Source organism: Rhinoderma darwinii, chromosome 1, assembly GCF_050947455.1.
Source record: "Rhinoderma darwinii isolate aRhiDar2 chromosome 1, aRhiDar2.hap1, whole genome shotgun sequence".
Lineage (NCBI taxonomy): Eukaryota > Metazoa > Chordata > Amphibia > Anura > Rhinodermatidae > Rhinoderma > Rhinoderma darwinii.
In genome coordinates, this window is record NC_134687.1 from 418,011,353 (window position 1) to 418,029,860 (window position 18,508).

General features: G+C 41.1%; 1 protein-coding gene across 1 annotated transcript; it reads left to right on the forward strand.

The window, feature by feature from the left end:
• Nucleotides 1–13,214: 13,214 nt before the first annotated feature.
• On the forward strand, nt 13,215–14,231 carry LOC142647984 (olfactory receptor 13G1-like). The gene has a single exon (XM_075825413.1). The coding sequence runs from the start codon at nt 13,281–13,283 to the stop codon at nt 14,229–14,231; it is 951 nt and encodes a 316-aa protein (XP_075681528.1). The 5' UTR covers nt 13,215–13,280.
• The last annotated feature ends 4,277 nt before the right edge of the window (nt 14,232–18,508 follow it).

An 18,508-nucleotide genomic window follows, 5' to 3' on the forward strand; every position in this document is an offset into this window, starting at 1 on the left:
GCCATTTTGGGTTTGGTCATATAATATAATAAAAGTTTTGACCATTTAACACCCAATTATAATGTTTTGTGTCTTTATTTTGCATTCTTTGGTTTGGTGATTGGGATTCTGGGTCTATCACATATCACAAAATCATAAGGCCGGACATCTACTTCCACACTGACATAGAATGGAGACAACAAGCGTTGCTGCACAATTAAGTGTACACATCCTTACATTAAGATATTGTATTACGGTCTGTAGCCTTTGGGGGAATATATTAACCTTTCTACAACAGTTTACTAGCGTAGAAAATTCACAAAATGCGCAAATGTCTTTATGTATTTATACGAGAACATATATGGTAGGGCAGATAACTAAGAGTTCATTTGACAATGTGGTTGAAAAAGTGATCGTCGTGACTAGAGATTACCCCCAGTCTATAAATTAAATGTAGGGTTCACAGAAAAGCCGCAAAAGTAAATCCCTCATTCAGACCACCAGGGCTAAGGGATCCCAGACGGTGGATCCAACGTGCCTCCTCCTGTAGTAGCTTGCGGTCCAAGTTTCCTGCTTGCTCTGTTGAGCCAGTGATTGCTAGTGCGTCCGTCTGTCAACAGAGGAGGAGGCTTGGCCCTCTACTCCTCTCATAATAGGTCATAGACTGATTGGAGACACGTGTGCAGAGACTTGCAGTGAATATATAATTAGGCTGACTCCGCCGCTCGCTGTCATTGGCCCCGATACCCCTGAAGACGCTACATCGTAGCGAAACATGTCGGGGGGGCTTCTACCATCATTTTAATAATTGTCCTATTGCAACTTTAGAATTTAACTATCAATTTACTGGATGGAGTGCTCTGTGGTTGTGGCACTTAACCCTTTCTAATACAGAGTTTCTACGTCTGGCACTATGCTGACAGTTGTCAGAAATGGACTTTAACTTTTAAACTCTATGTAGTCTGTTCTTTTCAAATCTAATAAAGACTTTTTTATTTGATTTTCATAATAGTTGGAAACAGGGCATCTTTTTGCCGGTAGGCAACCGCTTTTGAATTTAACTGTTTGACGCCCACCAACTATTGAGGTCCTGCTCCTTGTATTCATCACATCATAGTTACTCTCAGTGGGCGAGAACTTCCTGGAGAAGTAGGCACAGGTACGGAGAAGGGTGAGGGACCTGGTACCCTGGGACAAGACAGCACCCATTCCCACCTCGGAGGCATCAACCTCCACGATGAATGGCTCCATTTGGTTAGGCTGAATCAGCACTGGGGCAGAGATAAAGCACTTCTTAAGGATCTCAAAAGCCTGGACCACCTCCGGAAACCAGTGGAGGAGATCAGCACCTTTGCGAGTAAGATCCGTAAGAGGCTTAGCAATGACCGAGAAGTTACCAATAATCTCCTGTAATAATTAGCAAACCCCTGGAAGCATTGTAACGCCTTTAGGGAGGCAGGTGGACCCGTTCAGCCACAGCCTGGATCTAGGCAGGGTCCATGCGGAATTCATGAGGAGTGAGGATTTGACCCAAAAATGGTATCTCCTGCACCCCAAATACACATTTTTCGGATTTAGCAAAGAGTTTGTTTTCTCGAAGGACCTGGAGCACCTTCCTGACATGCTCAATGTGGGAGGACCAGTCCTTGGAAAACACAAGTATGTCATCAAGGTACACTACAAGAAATAACCCCAGGTAGTCTCTAAAATCTCATTTATGAAATTCTGGAAGACCGCGGGAGCATTACACAACCCAAAGGGCATGACGAGGTATTCTAAATGACCTTCGGGCGTGTTAAACGCAGTCTTCCACACATCCCCCTCTTTGATGCGGATAAGGTTATACGCCCCCCGTAGATCAAACTTAGAGAACCATTGGGCCCCCTGAACCTGATTAAAGAGATCAGGAATCAGAGGAAGGGGATATTGGTTCCTTACAGTGACCTTATTCAAGCTTCGGTAGTCAATGCATGGCCTAAGACCACCATCCTTCTTCCCTACGAAGAAGAAGCCAGCACCTACCGGAGAAGTAGAGGGCGAATGTAACTCTTGGCCAGGCATTCCTGGATATACTCCCTCATGGCTTCACGTTCGGTACAAGAGAGATTAAATATCCTACCCTTAGGGAGCTTAGCTCCTGGTACCAAATTGATTGCGCAATCATATTCTCTATGAGGAGGTAACACTTCGGAGGCCTCCTTAGAGAAAACATCGGCGAAGTCCTGAACAAACTCAGGTAGCGTGTTCACCACCTCAGGGGGAGAAATAGATTTAACAGAAAAACATGACGTCAAGCAGTCATTACCCCACTTGGTAAGGTCCCAGAATTCCAGTCAAACGTGGGATTATGCAACTGCAACCAGGGAAGGCCTAAAACCATATCGGACGATAATCCCTGCATTAACAGTACAGAGCACTGCTCCAAATGCATGGAGCCAACAAGGAGTTCGAAAATAGGGGTATGCTGTGTAAAATAACCATTAGCAAGAGGAGTGGAGTCGATACCCACTACCGGGACAGGTTTAGGCTAATCAATCAAAGGCATAGCTAGAGACATAGCAAATTCCACAGACATGATATTAGCAGAAGACCCTGAATCCACGAAGGCACTGCCGGTAGCAGACCTACCACCAAAAGAGACCTGAAAGGGAAGCAAGATTTTATTACGTTTCATATTTACGGGAAATACCTGTGCGCCCAAGTGACCTCCCCGATGATCACTTAGGCGCGGAACTTCTCTGGCTGCATTCTTACGCTTAGGACAGTTTTTCACTTGATGTTTGTCATCCCCACAGTAGAAGCAGAGACCATTCTTCCTGCGGAAATCTCTACGTTGTTGGGGGGACACGGAGGCCCCGAGTTGCATAGGTACCTCTGAGTCTTCCGGGGAGGAACGAAGCAACGGAACCTCGGGAGGCATCATGGGGGAGTCAGAGGAGAAAACATCAAGACGTTCAAGTCGTCGTTCCCTGAGACGTCGGTCAAGTCGTACCGCTAAAGCCATAACCTGGTCTAGGGAGTCAGAAGAGGGATAACTAACTAGCAGATCTTTCAGGGCGTTCGACAGACCCAACCTAAACTGGCACCTTAAGGCAGGGTCATTCCACCGAGAAGCTACGCACCACTTCCTAAAGTCAGAGCAATACTCCTCAACAGGTCTCTTACCCTGACGTAAGGTCACCAGCTGACTCTCGGCAAAGGCAGTCTTGTCAGTCTCGTCATAGATGAGTCCGAGAGCAGAAAAGAAAAGATCAACGGAGGAAAGTTCAGGGGCGTCAGGAGCCAAGGAGAAGGCCCATTCTTGGGGCCCTTCCTGGAGCCGGGACATAATTATACCCACCCGCTGGCTCTCAGAACCTGAGGAGTGGGGCTTTAAACAAAATAGAGCCTACAACTCTCCCGAAAGGAGAGAAAAGTCTTCCGGTACCCTGAGAACCGATCGGGCAACTTGAGGTGGGGTTCAAGAGGTGAGGTGAGGTGGACTACCATGGTAGCATCAGGCTGGTTGACCCTCTGAGCCAGGGCCTGGACCTGTATGGAGAGACCCTGCATTTGCTGAGCCAGGGTCTCAAGGGGGTCCATAGTGGTGTCAGGGACTAGGGTAGACTAGGTATTGGCTTGTGATTATGTAATGACGGGGGTGGGGAGACAGACAAGTGAGCCCTAACCCTAATCTACCCACCACTCAGTCCCTGCCTACTTGCAACGACGCGCCCTAGGCGACGGGGTACAACTGGGCGACGGTCCCTACGCTCGATAAGTGCACGACAGACAAACAGACAAGGTTACACAGAGCTAGGGGGAGAAAGGGGCAGTTGCCCACGGCAAAACCGTGAGCAACAAGAGAAGTGAACAAGCCGAGTCAAACCAGGAGAGTACGAGGTGCCAAACGCAGAGCAGAAGAGTAGTAAACAAGCCGAGTCAAACCAGGAGTGTACGAGGTACCAAACGCAGATCAGGAGAGTATTCAGCAAACCGGGGTCAATATGAAGCAAGGACAATGGTACAAGAAGCTGCAGCAGGGCCAGGAAACCAAACGAGAAGAATCACAAGCAAAGGAGGAACAGGAAAGGCAGGTATAAATAGACAGAGGGCGGGAGCTAGCTCCGTCTGTCCAGGCTGTGGTAGGTTCTCCCACTCCTAAGCCTGCCACCCTGAGTGGTGGAAGATGGAGTCAGTCTCACAGACATAGAAGCAGGCGCAGACTGATTATCTATGGGCGTTAACCCCGAAGCTGTGCCTGGCAGATCCTTTACAATATCCCTTTAAGAGCTTTTGGTTTCTAGCCTAATCCATCAATACATATTGAAGCGTACCTGTGGAAGAATTTCTGTTCTGTATTTTTTGTCTGGTAGGATAATAGTGAAGAGATAAGTGAAGTTGCTGAAGTGGTTACTATGTTCCTCATCCAAAACTGTCCAGTGAGCTATCCTACAATGTAATCCTACAAAATGTTTGACCAATGCTTGTCCACATATTACAAGTTGTTAGTTGATTAATGGGTACAGTCGAATGTGTTATAGATGATCACCTTTCTGTTACATATGGGGAATATAATAAAACCTTAAGAATCTGATAAAAATTAACATACATCTAATTTTATTTTCACCAGGCATGACATAATTTTAACATCATCAGCCAGTGTCAGCAGAAGATGAGCAAGGTTATACACACACATACATAGAGCATGCTAACTCGATCATATTTGTGATCACACCCCTATATATTTTATCTATATCTGTGATCCCCCTAAATTTTTTGTTGCCAAAAACTAGATTGTGTCTCAGCAGAGGGAAAAAAAAAGAAAAAATGTTGCCAAAGTCGATATTTTCTTGTTTTATTCTCTGCCAAATTGTGTTTTAATTTTTGTCCAAATACATACAAGAGAAAATGGACAGCAAATATAAGCGAGCCCTGTATGTGACAGTGCCAGTCAAAGAACCCCCATAACAGTGCCAGCCACAAAGTTTCCATGACAGAGAAAGCCCTAGAACTTACCCAAAAGTGAAAGCCACAGAGCCCTGAACAGTGACAACTACAAAGCCCCCTGAAAGCCAACCAATTCCCACTTAAAGTGTTTTTCCTAGTGATTGCATTGCTTCCAGGGAAGAATACCTTTATAATATAATACTGTATGAACGCACCATACAATGGCACATGGACATTGGATATCCCTGTGTCGACATACAGGCTGTGTGCATATGGCTCCGTCATGTATATTTGGCCTAATGCAAATCTGAGTTCATACAAAAATAAATATTGGACACAATGTTTAAACAAGTTTTATGATACATTTTATTAAATCACTGAAATCTAATTTTTCCATAATTTTTTTTATTGTTTTTGCCTTTTATAATCTCTTTTTCATTAGTTAATTGGTTTACATCTGAGAGGCTCATAGTATAAATGTATCCCTTTGATAAAAATATGTTTCCATATAATGATGTAATTGCGGGTCATTTGTGCTTGGTAGTCTTTATATTCCCGAGTTACTGTCCCCAAATCTCTCAAAGGCTAGTGTATATATAACACTGTTGCTTTGCTGTGTACTCTGCCAGCCATGCGATTGTTCAATCAACACACAAGGTACTATGAGCGGAATTACAGGAATAAATCCTGAGATTCATTTATTGCATCTTTTGCAAAGTTTATTGGAAACGTCTAACTTATACTTAACTTTTGATTGATTTTGTTCTGTATTCTGTCATTTTTTTTATGGAAACAATCATAAAAGAAAAATTGTTTAATTGCTAAATCTCCAGAAGAAAAATCATTCAAATTTATTTTGTATAATGTGTGATTTGCTAAACCAGTCAACGTTGTTTTATGAAGAGAGACAGTGTTGGAAAATGTTCTCATGTAAATAATAATCTAGCAATAGTTTAATATGTGGTTCATTTAAATGTTTATTTAATATTGCTTCAACAATAGTATTAAGTGTTTATCATCCTTGTTTTACTAGTATTATTTAGATAATGGAAAAATATCAGATCAAACTAAAGGTAATATTATCAAATGCTAACTGCAATATACAGTATAAATAATTATTTTTGAACTATACTGTACTATAGGCTATATTAACATTGAAAGGGACCTAGTTCTGTGAACAAATAGCATTCTGAAAGATTTCAGTAAGCCATTAAAAGACATTCCCTTGTCAATACTTTGCTCTTTCTGTATCCATTTCTGTCTATACCAATTACTACTGCAGTAGATGTGTTCATTTTTTAATCTCAACAAGAAATCAAGAAATACATGCTTACATTTACTGACAAACATGATGGACACTTGTAAATGTAGTAATAGACACTGTATGCACAGTAATATTCAGTAATAAGCACTATAGATACTTTTTAATATAAGAATAACCATTGCAGGTGCTTGTACACTTTGTAATAAACATTGAAGGTAATTGCATATTTATTAATAAACAATACAGATATTTGTAGATATAGTAATAGACACTGTAGGTACTTGTATATTTTTTAATAAACACTATAGATACTTATAAATATGGTAATAAACACTAAAGATATTTGTAGATATAGTAATAAACACTGTAGGCACTTGTATATTTTTTAATAAACACTATAGATACTTATAAATATGGTAATAAACACTAAAGATATTTGTAGATATAGTAATAGACACTGTAGGTACTTGTATATTTATTAATAAACACTATAGATACTTATAAATATGTTAATAAACACTAAATATATTTGCAGATATAGTAATAAAAACTGTGAGTACATGTATATTAAGTAATAAACACTTTAGGTACTTGTAAATATAGTAATAACTATTGTAGGAACATGTACATTTAGTAATAAACAGTTTAGCTACTTTTTAGTCATAACCATTGTAGTTACTTATACATTAAGCAATAAACCCTATAGGTACTTAAAGGGGACTAATTTGTTTTGAATTACTTTTGCTAAACATGTTCTTTTTGAAATACAGAGAGTTAACTTCTGGGTTGCTACAATGGATAAGTGCCTCAATATTCATATGTAGGTTTGCATGACTTTTTGTACTACACCAGGACCAGGAGCACAAAAAAAATAGAAAGTGGGGGCGAGGAAGGATGGGTCTCCCGTTTAGGTAGGTATTTCAGATAAGTAGTGGTGCTCTCCTAAATAGGTGGATAAATGACACAATCTTCATCAGGAGTGTATGGGGAAAAAAAGCCCTCTCGATGAATTCGATTCTGAGATTGAGGGGGAAATTGAGACATTACTGTGGTGCAAGCTCCTGAAAAAATAATGTTAGGTGGAGAGCATAATGAATGATCCTGAAGTTGTAGAAAACGTTTGGTCGAAAAAATAAAGAAAATAAGAGAATGTGGAATAAATCTTATGAGAATTGTGGATGATCATGCAAAGTTTTGTGTGAAGCCTGTGGCACTGATGATGTATATCTTTGCATGTACACATCAAAATTTAGGACCCCTGATGTGGATGGCAACAATCATATAGTGACCGGTGCTGCCAGTATTTATATAATTGTGGTGCCTCTGCTCTTCATCTGCTTTGTCTGACTGATCAGTGGAGTGGGATACCAGTTGATGTCCCCATTGAATGTCAATTCAGATGACTGTAATGCAGACTAGTCTACAGCGCTATATGGTTATTCCCTCTATACTGTTATGAACTCAATCTGATTGTGCTAGTACCAATAAAGGAGCAGTGACACTCACAATAACATTTTTGCTATGATCTTCTTTAGGAAGTTTCACAGAATGTACTGTACAGATAGGAAAAGTTTTTAAACACAGACGTTTCCAAAGCTGGAAATAGAATATGGGACAAGTCACGAAGAGAGTTTTTCTTTCGTTAGGATAGGCCATCAATGTTTGATCAAAGGGGGACCCACCTATGGGATCCACGCCGATCAGCAGAATGAAGGATCAGCACTCCACGTACCACCGCCCATTTATTATTTATACACTCACAGTGCCATACATACAAATGTTGCTATGCCTTGTACTGCAAATCTGTCCCATTTGCTTAAATGGTACTGAGCTCCTGTATAAGGCACAGACTTCCATATAGATGAGCCGCTGTGCCTGTGTAAACTTAACGGTACAATGGTATATGTATGGTTACTGTCATCTATTGTATTGAAACAGAAAATCCCAAAGAATTCATAGTATTTTAAATGTGTAGATTTTGTGGGGGAATTTGTTCTATGAGGGTAACGGGAACGTTTTTGAAGTTTAAATCGTACAAAAAATGTAAAAAGTGATCTCGGCACATTTCGGTCATAGTCGTAGGGAACGTGGATCTGAGTTAAGGAAAAACATGCAGCCTTTGCAGACACTGGGAGTCATTTATCAACACTGTCTGAAAAATTGGGTCTTGTTGCCTAACCAATCACAGTGCAGCTTTCATGTTTCCACAGAGGTTTAAGAAATAAAATTGAGCTCTGATCGGTTGTTATGGACAGTTTTAATTAATAAGGCCCATGTGTTTTAGGAAATGTAAGTAATTTTACGCCTGCGTATATATTATCTTCTTTGTTTTATTTTTTCCCATGTTAAAGTTGACAACTGCTTTGAATCAAGTACATCACAAATACAGAGCTACAATTAACAAATGATCTGATGCTGTAAGTCTCTTGTGTGACAAATGAATGAAACATTTTGGCTCCGTGTATGGTCATCTGACGGCATTTGTACCTTGTGAAGTAACATCTGTAAGAAACAATAGTCGAAACAATAGTAGAAGCAACAGCATCCAATTCATATTCAAAAATGTATTGTTTCCATGTAGTCATACAGAAGATAAAACAGCAACGATTCAACCCATAGTAGTGATTGGGTCTTTCTCAAGCTTGAAAAAGACCCAATCACTACTACAGGTCGAAACATTGCTGTTTTATCTTCTGTATGACCACATGGAAATAAATGTTTGAATACTGAATTGGATGCTGTTGTTTCTACTATAGTTTAGGATATGGTATTGGGAGTTTTTTGTATAACGGCATCCTTCTCTTGCTTGGGTCTGTCGCTGCTCTGACATCTGTAAGAGTCACGTAAACTAGTACAAAAAGATATGAGATCGTTTTTGATAAATTTCGTTTTGGATAATAGTCCTAATCTGCTGAACAACAAGATGTACTTTTAGGCTTTTATTTCTGCTGTATATGATTTTACACCTATTAGTCAGCTAGAAATAGATAGCTGCACATTATCCGGTGTTAAATTATCACTTTATGCATGAATAGAACTGTTGTCATAAGAAAATGGAGCTAGAAATTTTTGTTTGAATTGTAAGTTACCGATTATTTTTGGGAATAAACACTCAGTGGGTACATTTGTCCTCCGATATACCGCTCCTACCACTTGTTTCAATAGATTTTCAACCATTTATTGCTGTAGGAACTATTGTACAGTAGTTGCTTTATCTACTTTTTTTTTTTTTTTTAAATATAGACCTGTCGATGGTAACTGACCTCTAGGTCAAGAATTGACATTTCTTTAGGCTGGATGTTGTACATAAAGTGTGGATTTAAGTGTCTTACAAACCTTTGTATCTTACGGGGTTGAGATAAAAATACAAGTCATCTACGTACAGTGAAGGAAATAAGTATTTGATCCCTTGCTGATTTTGTAAGTTTGCACACTGTCAAAGACATGAACAGTCTAGAATTTTTAAGCTAGGTTAATTTTACCAGTGAGAGATAGATTATATTTAAAAAAAAGACAGAAAATCACATAGTCAAAATTATATATATTTATTTGCATTGTGCACAGAGAAATAAGTATTTGATCCCTTTGGCAAACAAGACTTAATACTTGGTGGCAAAACCCTTGTTGGCAAGCACAGCAGTCAGACGTTTTTTGTAGTTGATGATGAGGTTTGCACACATGTTAGATGGAATTTTGTCCCACTCCTCTTTGCTGGTCATCTGTAAATCATTAATATTTCAAGGCTGTCACTTGGCAACTCGGATCTTCAGTTCCCTCCATAAGTTTTCGATGGGATTAAGGTCTGGAGACTGGCTAGGCCACTCCATGACCTTAATGTGCTTCTTTTTGAGCCACTCCTTTGTTGCCTTGGCTGTATGTTTCGGGTCATTGTCGTGCTGGAAGACCCAGCCACGAGCCATTTTTAATGTCCTGGTGGAGGGAAGGAGGTTGTCACTCAGGATTTGACGGTACATGGCTCCATCCATTCTCCCATTGATGCGGTGAAGTAGTCCTGTGCCCTTAGCCGGGAAACACCCCCAAAACATAATGTTTCCACCTCCATGCTTGACAGTGGGGACGGTGTTCTTTGGGTCATAGGCAGCATTTCTCTTCCTCCAAACACGGCGAGTTGAGTTAATGCCAAAGAGCTCAATTTTAGTCTCATCTGACCACAGCACCTTCTCCCAATCACTCTCAGAATCATCCAGATGTTCATTTGCAAACTTCAGACGGGCCTGTACATGTGCCTTCTTGAGCAGGGGGACCTTGCGGGCACTGCAGGATTTTAATCCATTACGGCGTAATGTGTTACCAATGGTTTTCTTGGTGACTGTGGTCCCAGCTGGCTTGAGATCATTAACAAGTTCCCTCCGTGTAGTTTTCGGCTGAGCTCTCACCTTCCTCAGGATCAAGCATACCCCACGAGGTGAGATTTTGCATGGAGCCCCAGATCGATGTCGATTGACAGTCATTTTGTATGTCTTCCATTTTCTTACTATTGCACCAACAGTTGTCTCCTTCTCACCCAGCGTCTTACTTATGGTTTTGTAGCCCATTCCAGCCTTGTGCAGGTCTATGATCTTGTCCCTGACATCCTTAGAAAGCTCTTTGGTCTTGCCCATGTTGTAGAGGTTACAGTCAGACTGATTAATTGAGTCTGTGGACAGGAGTCTTTTATACAGGTGACCATTTAAAACAGCTGTCTTTAATGCAGGCACCAAGTTGATTTAGAGCGTGTAACTGGTCTGGAGGAGGCTGAACTCTTAATGGTTGGTAGGGGATCAAATACGTATTTCTCTATGCACAATGCAAATAAATATATACAATTTTGACTATGTGATTTTCTGTTGTTTTTTTAAATATAATCTATCTCTCACTGGTAAAATTAACCTAGCCTAAAAATTCTAGACTGTTCATGTCTTTGACAGTGGGCAAACGTACAAAATCAGCAAGGGATCAAATACTTTTTTCCTTCACTGTAACATCTGATTGGTCAGTGTTGATCTTGGCCCAGAAACATATTCACAAAGTGGGACGCAAAGCCTGAGCCCATAGCTATCCCTTAAATCTTCCTGTAGATGGTGGATTTAAAGATGGATTTACCAAAACTAGTGCAAGGGAAAAGTAGAGCAGTTGCCCATAGCAACTAATCAAATTTCATCTCCCATATTCCAGGGCCCCTGACAAACTGTAAAATGATAGTAGATAGATTGCTTTGGGCAACTGCTACACTTATCCATTGCACTCATTTTAATAACTATCTATTTTCTTTGTGTTCTTTCTGTCTTAATTGGTGTTTGTGACCAAAATGAACTCTGATGGTATTCATTCTGCACACAGACAGCAAAGAAACCCTGTGCAAGAATAGTATACGGGCCCGATCCTGTGTAATAGCTCATCATAGAACAACCCCTTTATGTCTCTAACAATCCAACAAATACAGGTTATGGTGTTCAATATTGATATTTAACCTTTTTTAGTGTCCACAGATGCTTTAATACACTATGATCTAATGTGATAATTATAAATTCATGGTAACAAAAATACTGTTCAGCTGTTGACCTGAATTTATGGCATGTGTCCTGAAAAACAGGCACCATGTTCTATGCAATGTAAGATCAAGAATGTTTCTTGGTTGAATTTTATGTACTGTATATGTGATTTTTTTAAATCAAATCACGGGGCCGTGTTCACACGTGGCACAAATACTGCAGATTTTCTGCAACGGATTTCTTTGCGGAATATCTGCAGCGTATTGCAGTCGCAGCGAAGTGGATGGGATTTGAACAAATCTCATCCATCACATGGGTATGAAACGACATCCCAGGAGGCCGGGCTGCAGGACGTCAGAGGGACGCGTGGCCATGGCTACGAGTAGTACTAGATTTTTAATTTTTTTTTACCTGCTATTTTCCACAGCGGACATTCCGGACGAAAAACTGCACCACAATTTGGTGTGGTTTTTCATCCAGATTTTCCTGCAGAGTATCCACCCTCTGCGAACATACATACCCCTGTAGGCCGGGTTCACACACAGCTTAAATGCGGAGGATTTTCCGCAGCGGATTTCATTGCGAAAAATCTGCAGCCTATTACAGTAGCAGCAGAGTGGATGGGATTTGAACCAATCTCATTCACACACTGCGTAAAAAACAAGCGGAAAAACCGTTCATAAATTCACCAGTGTTTTTTTTAATCCGCAGCATGTACATTTATGCTTAGTGATCACTGGTTTTCTGTTGCTGGCTTTCCCCATTGAATTCAATAAATCTTTGTCACAGAGGACCCCTTTAAATGTGAAAAAAAAAAAAAAGACTTGCTGTAGTAAGTTTTGTCTGCTGTTTGGCTTTCAATATTGCAGATTTAAAAAAAAGCATGTACGATATTGATTCATAGAATAGAAAATCTGTGAATATTTCATTAAATAACCATTCCGGGTTTGTGTTTTTCCGCCCCCTCCTGCTTGTAATCATAACAAAGTGTAATGTAGTGCTGTGTATTGATTTACCTGGTGTTGTAATTCATGGGATGCAGCTCCGTTCCAAGCCGCAGTAGGGTCGCGTGACCTATACTCTGACAACACAGATTCTACAGTGTCTACGGTAGAAACCGGATGTCCGTCTCTCTATGGAAGTCTATTAGACTCACATCGAGGCTCCCTTAGAGTTGTATTGAGAGCCCGACTTCCAGTCCCTACAGCAGATGCAAAATCGTGTGACCCTATGGCAGCCCGGAAAGGTGCGGTGCACGGAGAAGTAAAGCATTAGAAAAGTCAATACACACCACTGCATTATAGTACATTACATTGACAAACAGTGGGGGAGAGAGGCCACAAACCTAGAGCGCTACTTTTATAATAATAAAGGGACGTTCTTGCAAAAATAAAGTGGTAGTGTGGTTTAAATATCTTTACATTATATTTAATAAATATATTCCCTCTGAAATGGATTTATATATACCAATATTGGCATTAGTATATTTATTCCACTTTGGTAACTTATATCAATTTCAATAATGAAATGTGTTTCATGGTAGTTTCAATAATAAAGTAAATATTCTGCTCATTGGCTTTTTATTGCTTTTACAACAGAATTGATGACAATACAAAATGATGTCCAATAATTCCCTAGTGTCTGAATTTATTATTTTAGGCTTGTCTACCCATCCGGAATTGGAAACAATACTTTTCATTGTGTTTTTGATCATTTACACGGTGGCTTTGATTGGTAATTTAATTATCTTTATGCTCTCTATTATTGACTCTGGTCTTAACACACCTATGTACTTCTTCTTAGGATTTTTGTCCTTTCTAGACATCTGTTGTACATCAGCTACTGTTCCTAAGATGCTAACAGGCTATGTGACAAAATCTAAGGTGATTTCATATTATGGATGCGTTGCCCAATTATTCTTTTTCACTTGGCCCATGGGTGTTGAGCTTATGTTGCTTACAGTTATGGCTTATGACCGATACATTGCAATTCGAAATCCGTTGCGTTACTCAACCATTATCAATCGTACAGCCTGCATTAATGTAGCCATTGTAATCACAATTCTCGGCTCTCTGAATTCAATGACACATACATATTGCACCTTTCGGCTCCCATACTGTGATGATAACAAGATCAATCACTTTTTCTGTGAGATAATGCCTTTACTGAAACTTGCATGTGCAGACACCTACATAAATGAGATTGTGGTATTTACAGCCGATTTTATCCTTGGAATTTGCTGTTTTTGCCTAACCTGTATTTCTTATGTCTTTATTATTAACACAATACTGAAGATACGTTCTGCTGAAGGAAAACGCAAAGCCTTCTCTACTTGTGCCTCACACATAACAATTGTATCCATGTATTATGGGGCTGTTATTTTCACCTACATCCGCCCTCGGTCTAGTCTGTCTTTAGAGAAAGATAAAATAGTCTCTGCTCTATACGCTGTTATTACACCAACCATGAACCCTATAATATATAGCCTGAGGAATAAAGAGGTGAAGGAGGCATTCAAAAGGACCCTTAATAGACTGGTACAGCAAAGGGTTCAAAATACTACATAGAAAGTGAGTGCCATCAGTGACCCCGGATGTATATTTTTGTGGTGTTTTCAACTATGATTTATCTTCTAGTACCTCGTTAGTTAAAACCGTACCCAGCCAGTAATTGAAGAGTTTATAGTTTAATGAATAAAGTATTAACCTTAAAGAGTACCTGAAACTAGGTCATATAATGCAAACTGTTTATCTGTCCTGAATCCCGCTGCCCCTGGTTCCAGCGCTGTTTTGCTTTTGTGTCTAGGCCCCCCTGACACAGCTTCAGACCCGCTCTGAAGTCTTTACCCAGTGCGGTCTCACGAGATACGGTTGTTCTGGAAAGATCACGCTTTGCCTGGCCAGTCTGAAGATACTTCATGCTGATTGGACAGCGTCAGAGGCTGTGAAGCTGGCTCCACCTTTGGAGAATCAGTCTGGTTCACACCCTGTTGGCTAACTATAGGAAATTAGCATATAGGGTACCAATACAGTGGGGGGCATATCTCAGGAACGAAAGGAAAACTATGCTGGAATCAGGAGGACAGCTGATTCAGGTCAGATAAACAGATGACATTATATAACCTAATGACATGTCCTCTTTAAAGGCAAATCATGATAAAGTCAAAAATCCATGATGAATACTACAAATAGTAAGGAAGTAGCAATAAGAAGTAATCCCTCTTTTTTTTTTTTATAATAATATGGAAGTCACCATGGTAATCAGCTGATTGCCGCTGGTATGGCTTTTGACACCCTGGAAATAGCAAATTTTGGCAGGGGAAGCTGGGGCCAGCCAAACATTTCTCTGTACAATGTAGTATTACATGGTGGCCATTTAAATAAATGGCCATTCATGTAATACATGGACATCTCGAGGCCACCAGAGCTGCTTGTTCCTGGCTCATAGGGGGTCCTGAGTAGGGACTTTTTTTTTCTCTATGGTGTCCATATGCCCTAATGAGACAACCCCTTTAAGTTTAGGGGTAATCACTTTTTCATATGGTTGATTTAGATGTTTGATTACATTTTAATAATGATGATAATAATATTGATTTTAAAAATATATTATGTATTCATTCATTCAGGTTGTCTATGTGTTATAAAAATTTGTTTCAAGACAAACTGTGACAAGTATGTAAAAATAAAGAATTCAGGAAAAAAAATGCATAGCACTGTATATAATTCTGTGTATCATTTGACATACGGTATTTTTTTTCCCTTCGTAGTAGAATTCTCTTTTATGTGTTCTGTAAATACACACATATAAGAAAACACTCATGTTAAAGATTAGTTTTCAGATTAAAAGGGTTTTTCCTGTTTATATAAATAAAGCTTATTTATTGTATAATAAACAATTATGCAACTTTCTATTTTTTGACATTTTTCAAAATCTATGCTTGCTTTAAATAAAAAAAAAAAAAAACATTCTTGTTTACATCCAAAGTAAGAAAGTCTGTTCCAATAATGTTATTTAACCCCTTCCCATCGCAGCCACTTTTGGACTTAATGACAGAGTCCCATTTTTAATGATTATTTTTGGAATTCTTTCACCTAGCCAAGCGCTTCTGTGACTGTTTTCTCGTGACAAATTGTACTTTATGTTAGGGGTAAAATTTGGTCGATAAATTCATTGCTTATTTTTGAAAAGCACCAAAATGGAAAAAAAAAATGTGCAAAAATTTGCATTATTCTAAATCTGAATATATCTGCTTGTAAGACATATAGTAATACCACACAAAATAGTTACTAGTTCACACATCCCATATGCCTACTTTATGTTGGCATCATTTTTTGAACATCATTTAACATTTTCTAGGACGTTAGTGTAAAGGATCTGCCAGGCACAGCTTCGGGGTTAACGCCCATAGATAATCAGTCTGCGCCTGCTTCTATGTCTGTGAGACTGACTCCATCTTCCACCACTCAGGGTGGCAGGCTTAGGAGTGGGAGAACCTATCACAGCCTGGCCAGACGGAGCTAGCTCCCGCCCTCTGTCTATTTATACCTGCCTTTCCTGTTCCTCCTTTGCTTGTGATTCTTCTCGTTTTCTTTCCTGGCCCTGCTGCAGCTTCTTGTACCATTGTCCTTGCTTCATATTGACCCCGGCTTGCTGTCTACTCTCCTGCTCTGCGTTTGGTACCTCGTACACTCCTGGTTTGACTCGGCTTGTTTACTACTCTTCTGCTCTGCGTTTGGCACCTCGTACTCTCCTGGTTTGACTCGGCTTGTTCACTTCTCTTGTTGCTCACGGTGTTGCCGTGGGCAACTGCCCCTTTCTCCCCCTAGCTCTGTGTACCCTTGTCTGTTTGTCTGTCGTGCACTTATCGAGCGTAGGGACCGTCGCCCAGTTGTACCCCGTCGCCTAGGGTGGGTCGTTGCAAGTAGGCAGGGACTGAGTGGTGGGAAGATTAGGGCTCACTTGTCTGTCTCCCCACCCCCGTCATTACATAATCACAAGCACATACCTAGTCTACCCTGGTCCCTGACACCACTATGGAGCCCCTTGAGACCCTGGCTCAGCAAATGCAGGGTCTCTCCATACAGGTCCAGGCCCTGGCTCAGAGGGTCAACCAGCCTGATGCTACCATGGTAGTCCCCCTCACCTAACCTCTTGAACCCCACCTCAAGTTGCCCGACCGGTTCTCAGGGGACCGGAAGACTTTTCTCTCCTTTCGGGAGAGTTGTAGGCTCTATTTTCGTTTAAAGCCCCACTCCTCAGGTTCTGAGAGTCAGCGGGTGGGTATAATTATGTCCCGGCTCCAGGAAGGGCCCCAAGAATGGCCCTTCTCCTTGGCTCCTGACGCCCCTGAACTTTCCTCCGTTGGTCTTTTCTTTTCTGCTCTCGGACTCATCTATGACGAGACTGACAAGACTGCGTTTGCCGAGAGTCAGCTGGTGACCTTACGTCAGGGTAAGAGACCTGTTGAAGAGTATTGCTCTGACTTTAGGAAGTCGTGCGTAGCTTCTCGGTGGAATGACCCTACCTTAAGGTGCCAGTTTAGGTTGGGTCTGCCGAACGCCCTGAAAGATCTGCTAGTTAGTTATCCCTCTTCTGACTCCCTAGACCAGGTTATGGCTTTAGCGGTACGACTTGACCGACGTCTCAGGGAACAACGACTTGAACGTCTTGATGTTTTCTCCTCTGACTCCCCCATGATGCCTCCCGAGGTTCCGTTGCTTCGTTCCTCCCCGGAAGACTCAGAGGTACCTATGCAACTCGGGGCCTCCGTTTCCCCCCAACAACGTAGAGATTTCCGCAGGAAGAATAGTCTCTGCTTCTACTGTGGGGATGACAAGCATCAAGTGAACAACTGTCCTAAGTGTAATAATGCAGCCAGAGAAGTTCCGCGCCTAAGTGATCATCGGGGAGGTCACTTGGGCGCACAGGTATTTCCCGTAAATATGAAACGTAATAAAATCTTGCTTCCCTTTCAGGTCTCTTTTGGTGGTAGGTCTGCTACCGGCAGTGCCTTCGTGGATTCAGGGTCTTCTGCTAATATCATGTCTGTGGAATTTGCTATGTCTCTAGCTATGCCTTTGATTGATTTGCCTAAACCTGTCCCGGTAGTGGGTATCGACTCCACTCCTCTTGCTAATGGTTATTTTACACAGCATACCCCTGTTTTTGAACTCCTTGTTGGCTCCATGCATTTGGAGCAGTGCTCTGTACTGTTAATGCAGGGATTATCGTCCGATTTGGTTTTAGGCCTTCCCTGGTTGCAGTTGCATAATCCCACGTTTGACTGGAATTCTGGGGACCTTACCAAGTGGGGTAATGAATGCTTGACGTCATGTTTTTCTGTTAATTCTATTTCTCCCCCTGAGGTGGTGAACACGCTACCTGAGTTTGTTCAGGACTTCGCCGATGTTTTCTCTAAGGAGGCCTCTGAAGTGTTACCTCCTCATAGAGAATATGAATGCGCAATCAATTTGGTACCAGGAGCTAAGCTTCCTAAGGGTAGGCTATTTAATCTCTCTTGTCCCGAACGTGAAGCCATGAGAGAGTATATCCAGGAATGCCTGGCCAAGGGTTACATTCGCCCCTCTACTTCTCCGGTAGGTGCTGGCTTCTTCTTCGTAGGGAAGAAGGATGGTGGTCTTAGGCCATGCATTGACTACCGAAGCTTGAATAAGGTCACTGTAAGGAACCAGTATTCCCTTCCTCTGATTCCTGATCTCTTTAATCAGGTTCAGGGGGCCCAATGGTTCTCTACGTTTGATCTACGGGGGGCGCATAACCTTATCCGCATCAAAGAGGGGGATGAGTGGAAGACTGCGTTTAACACGCCCGAAGGTCATTTAGA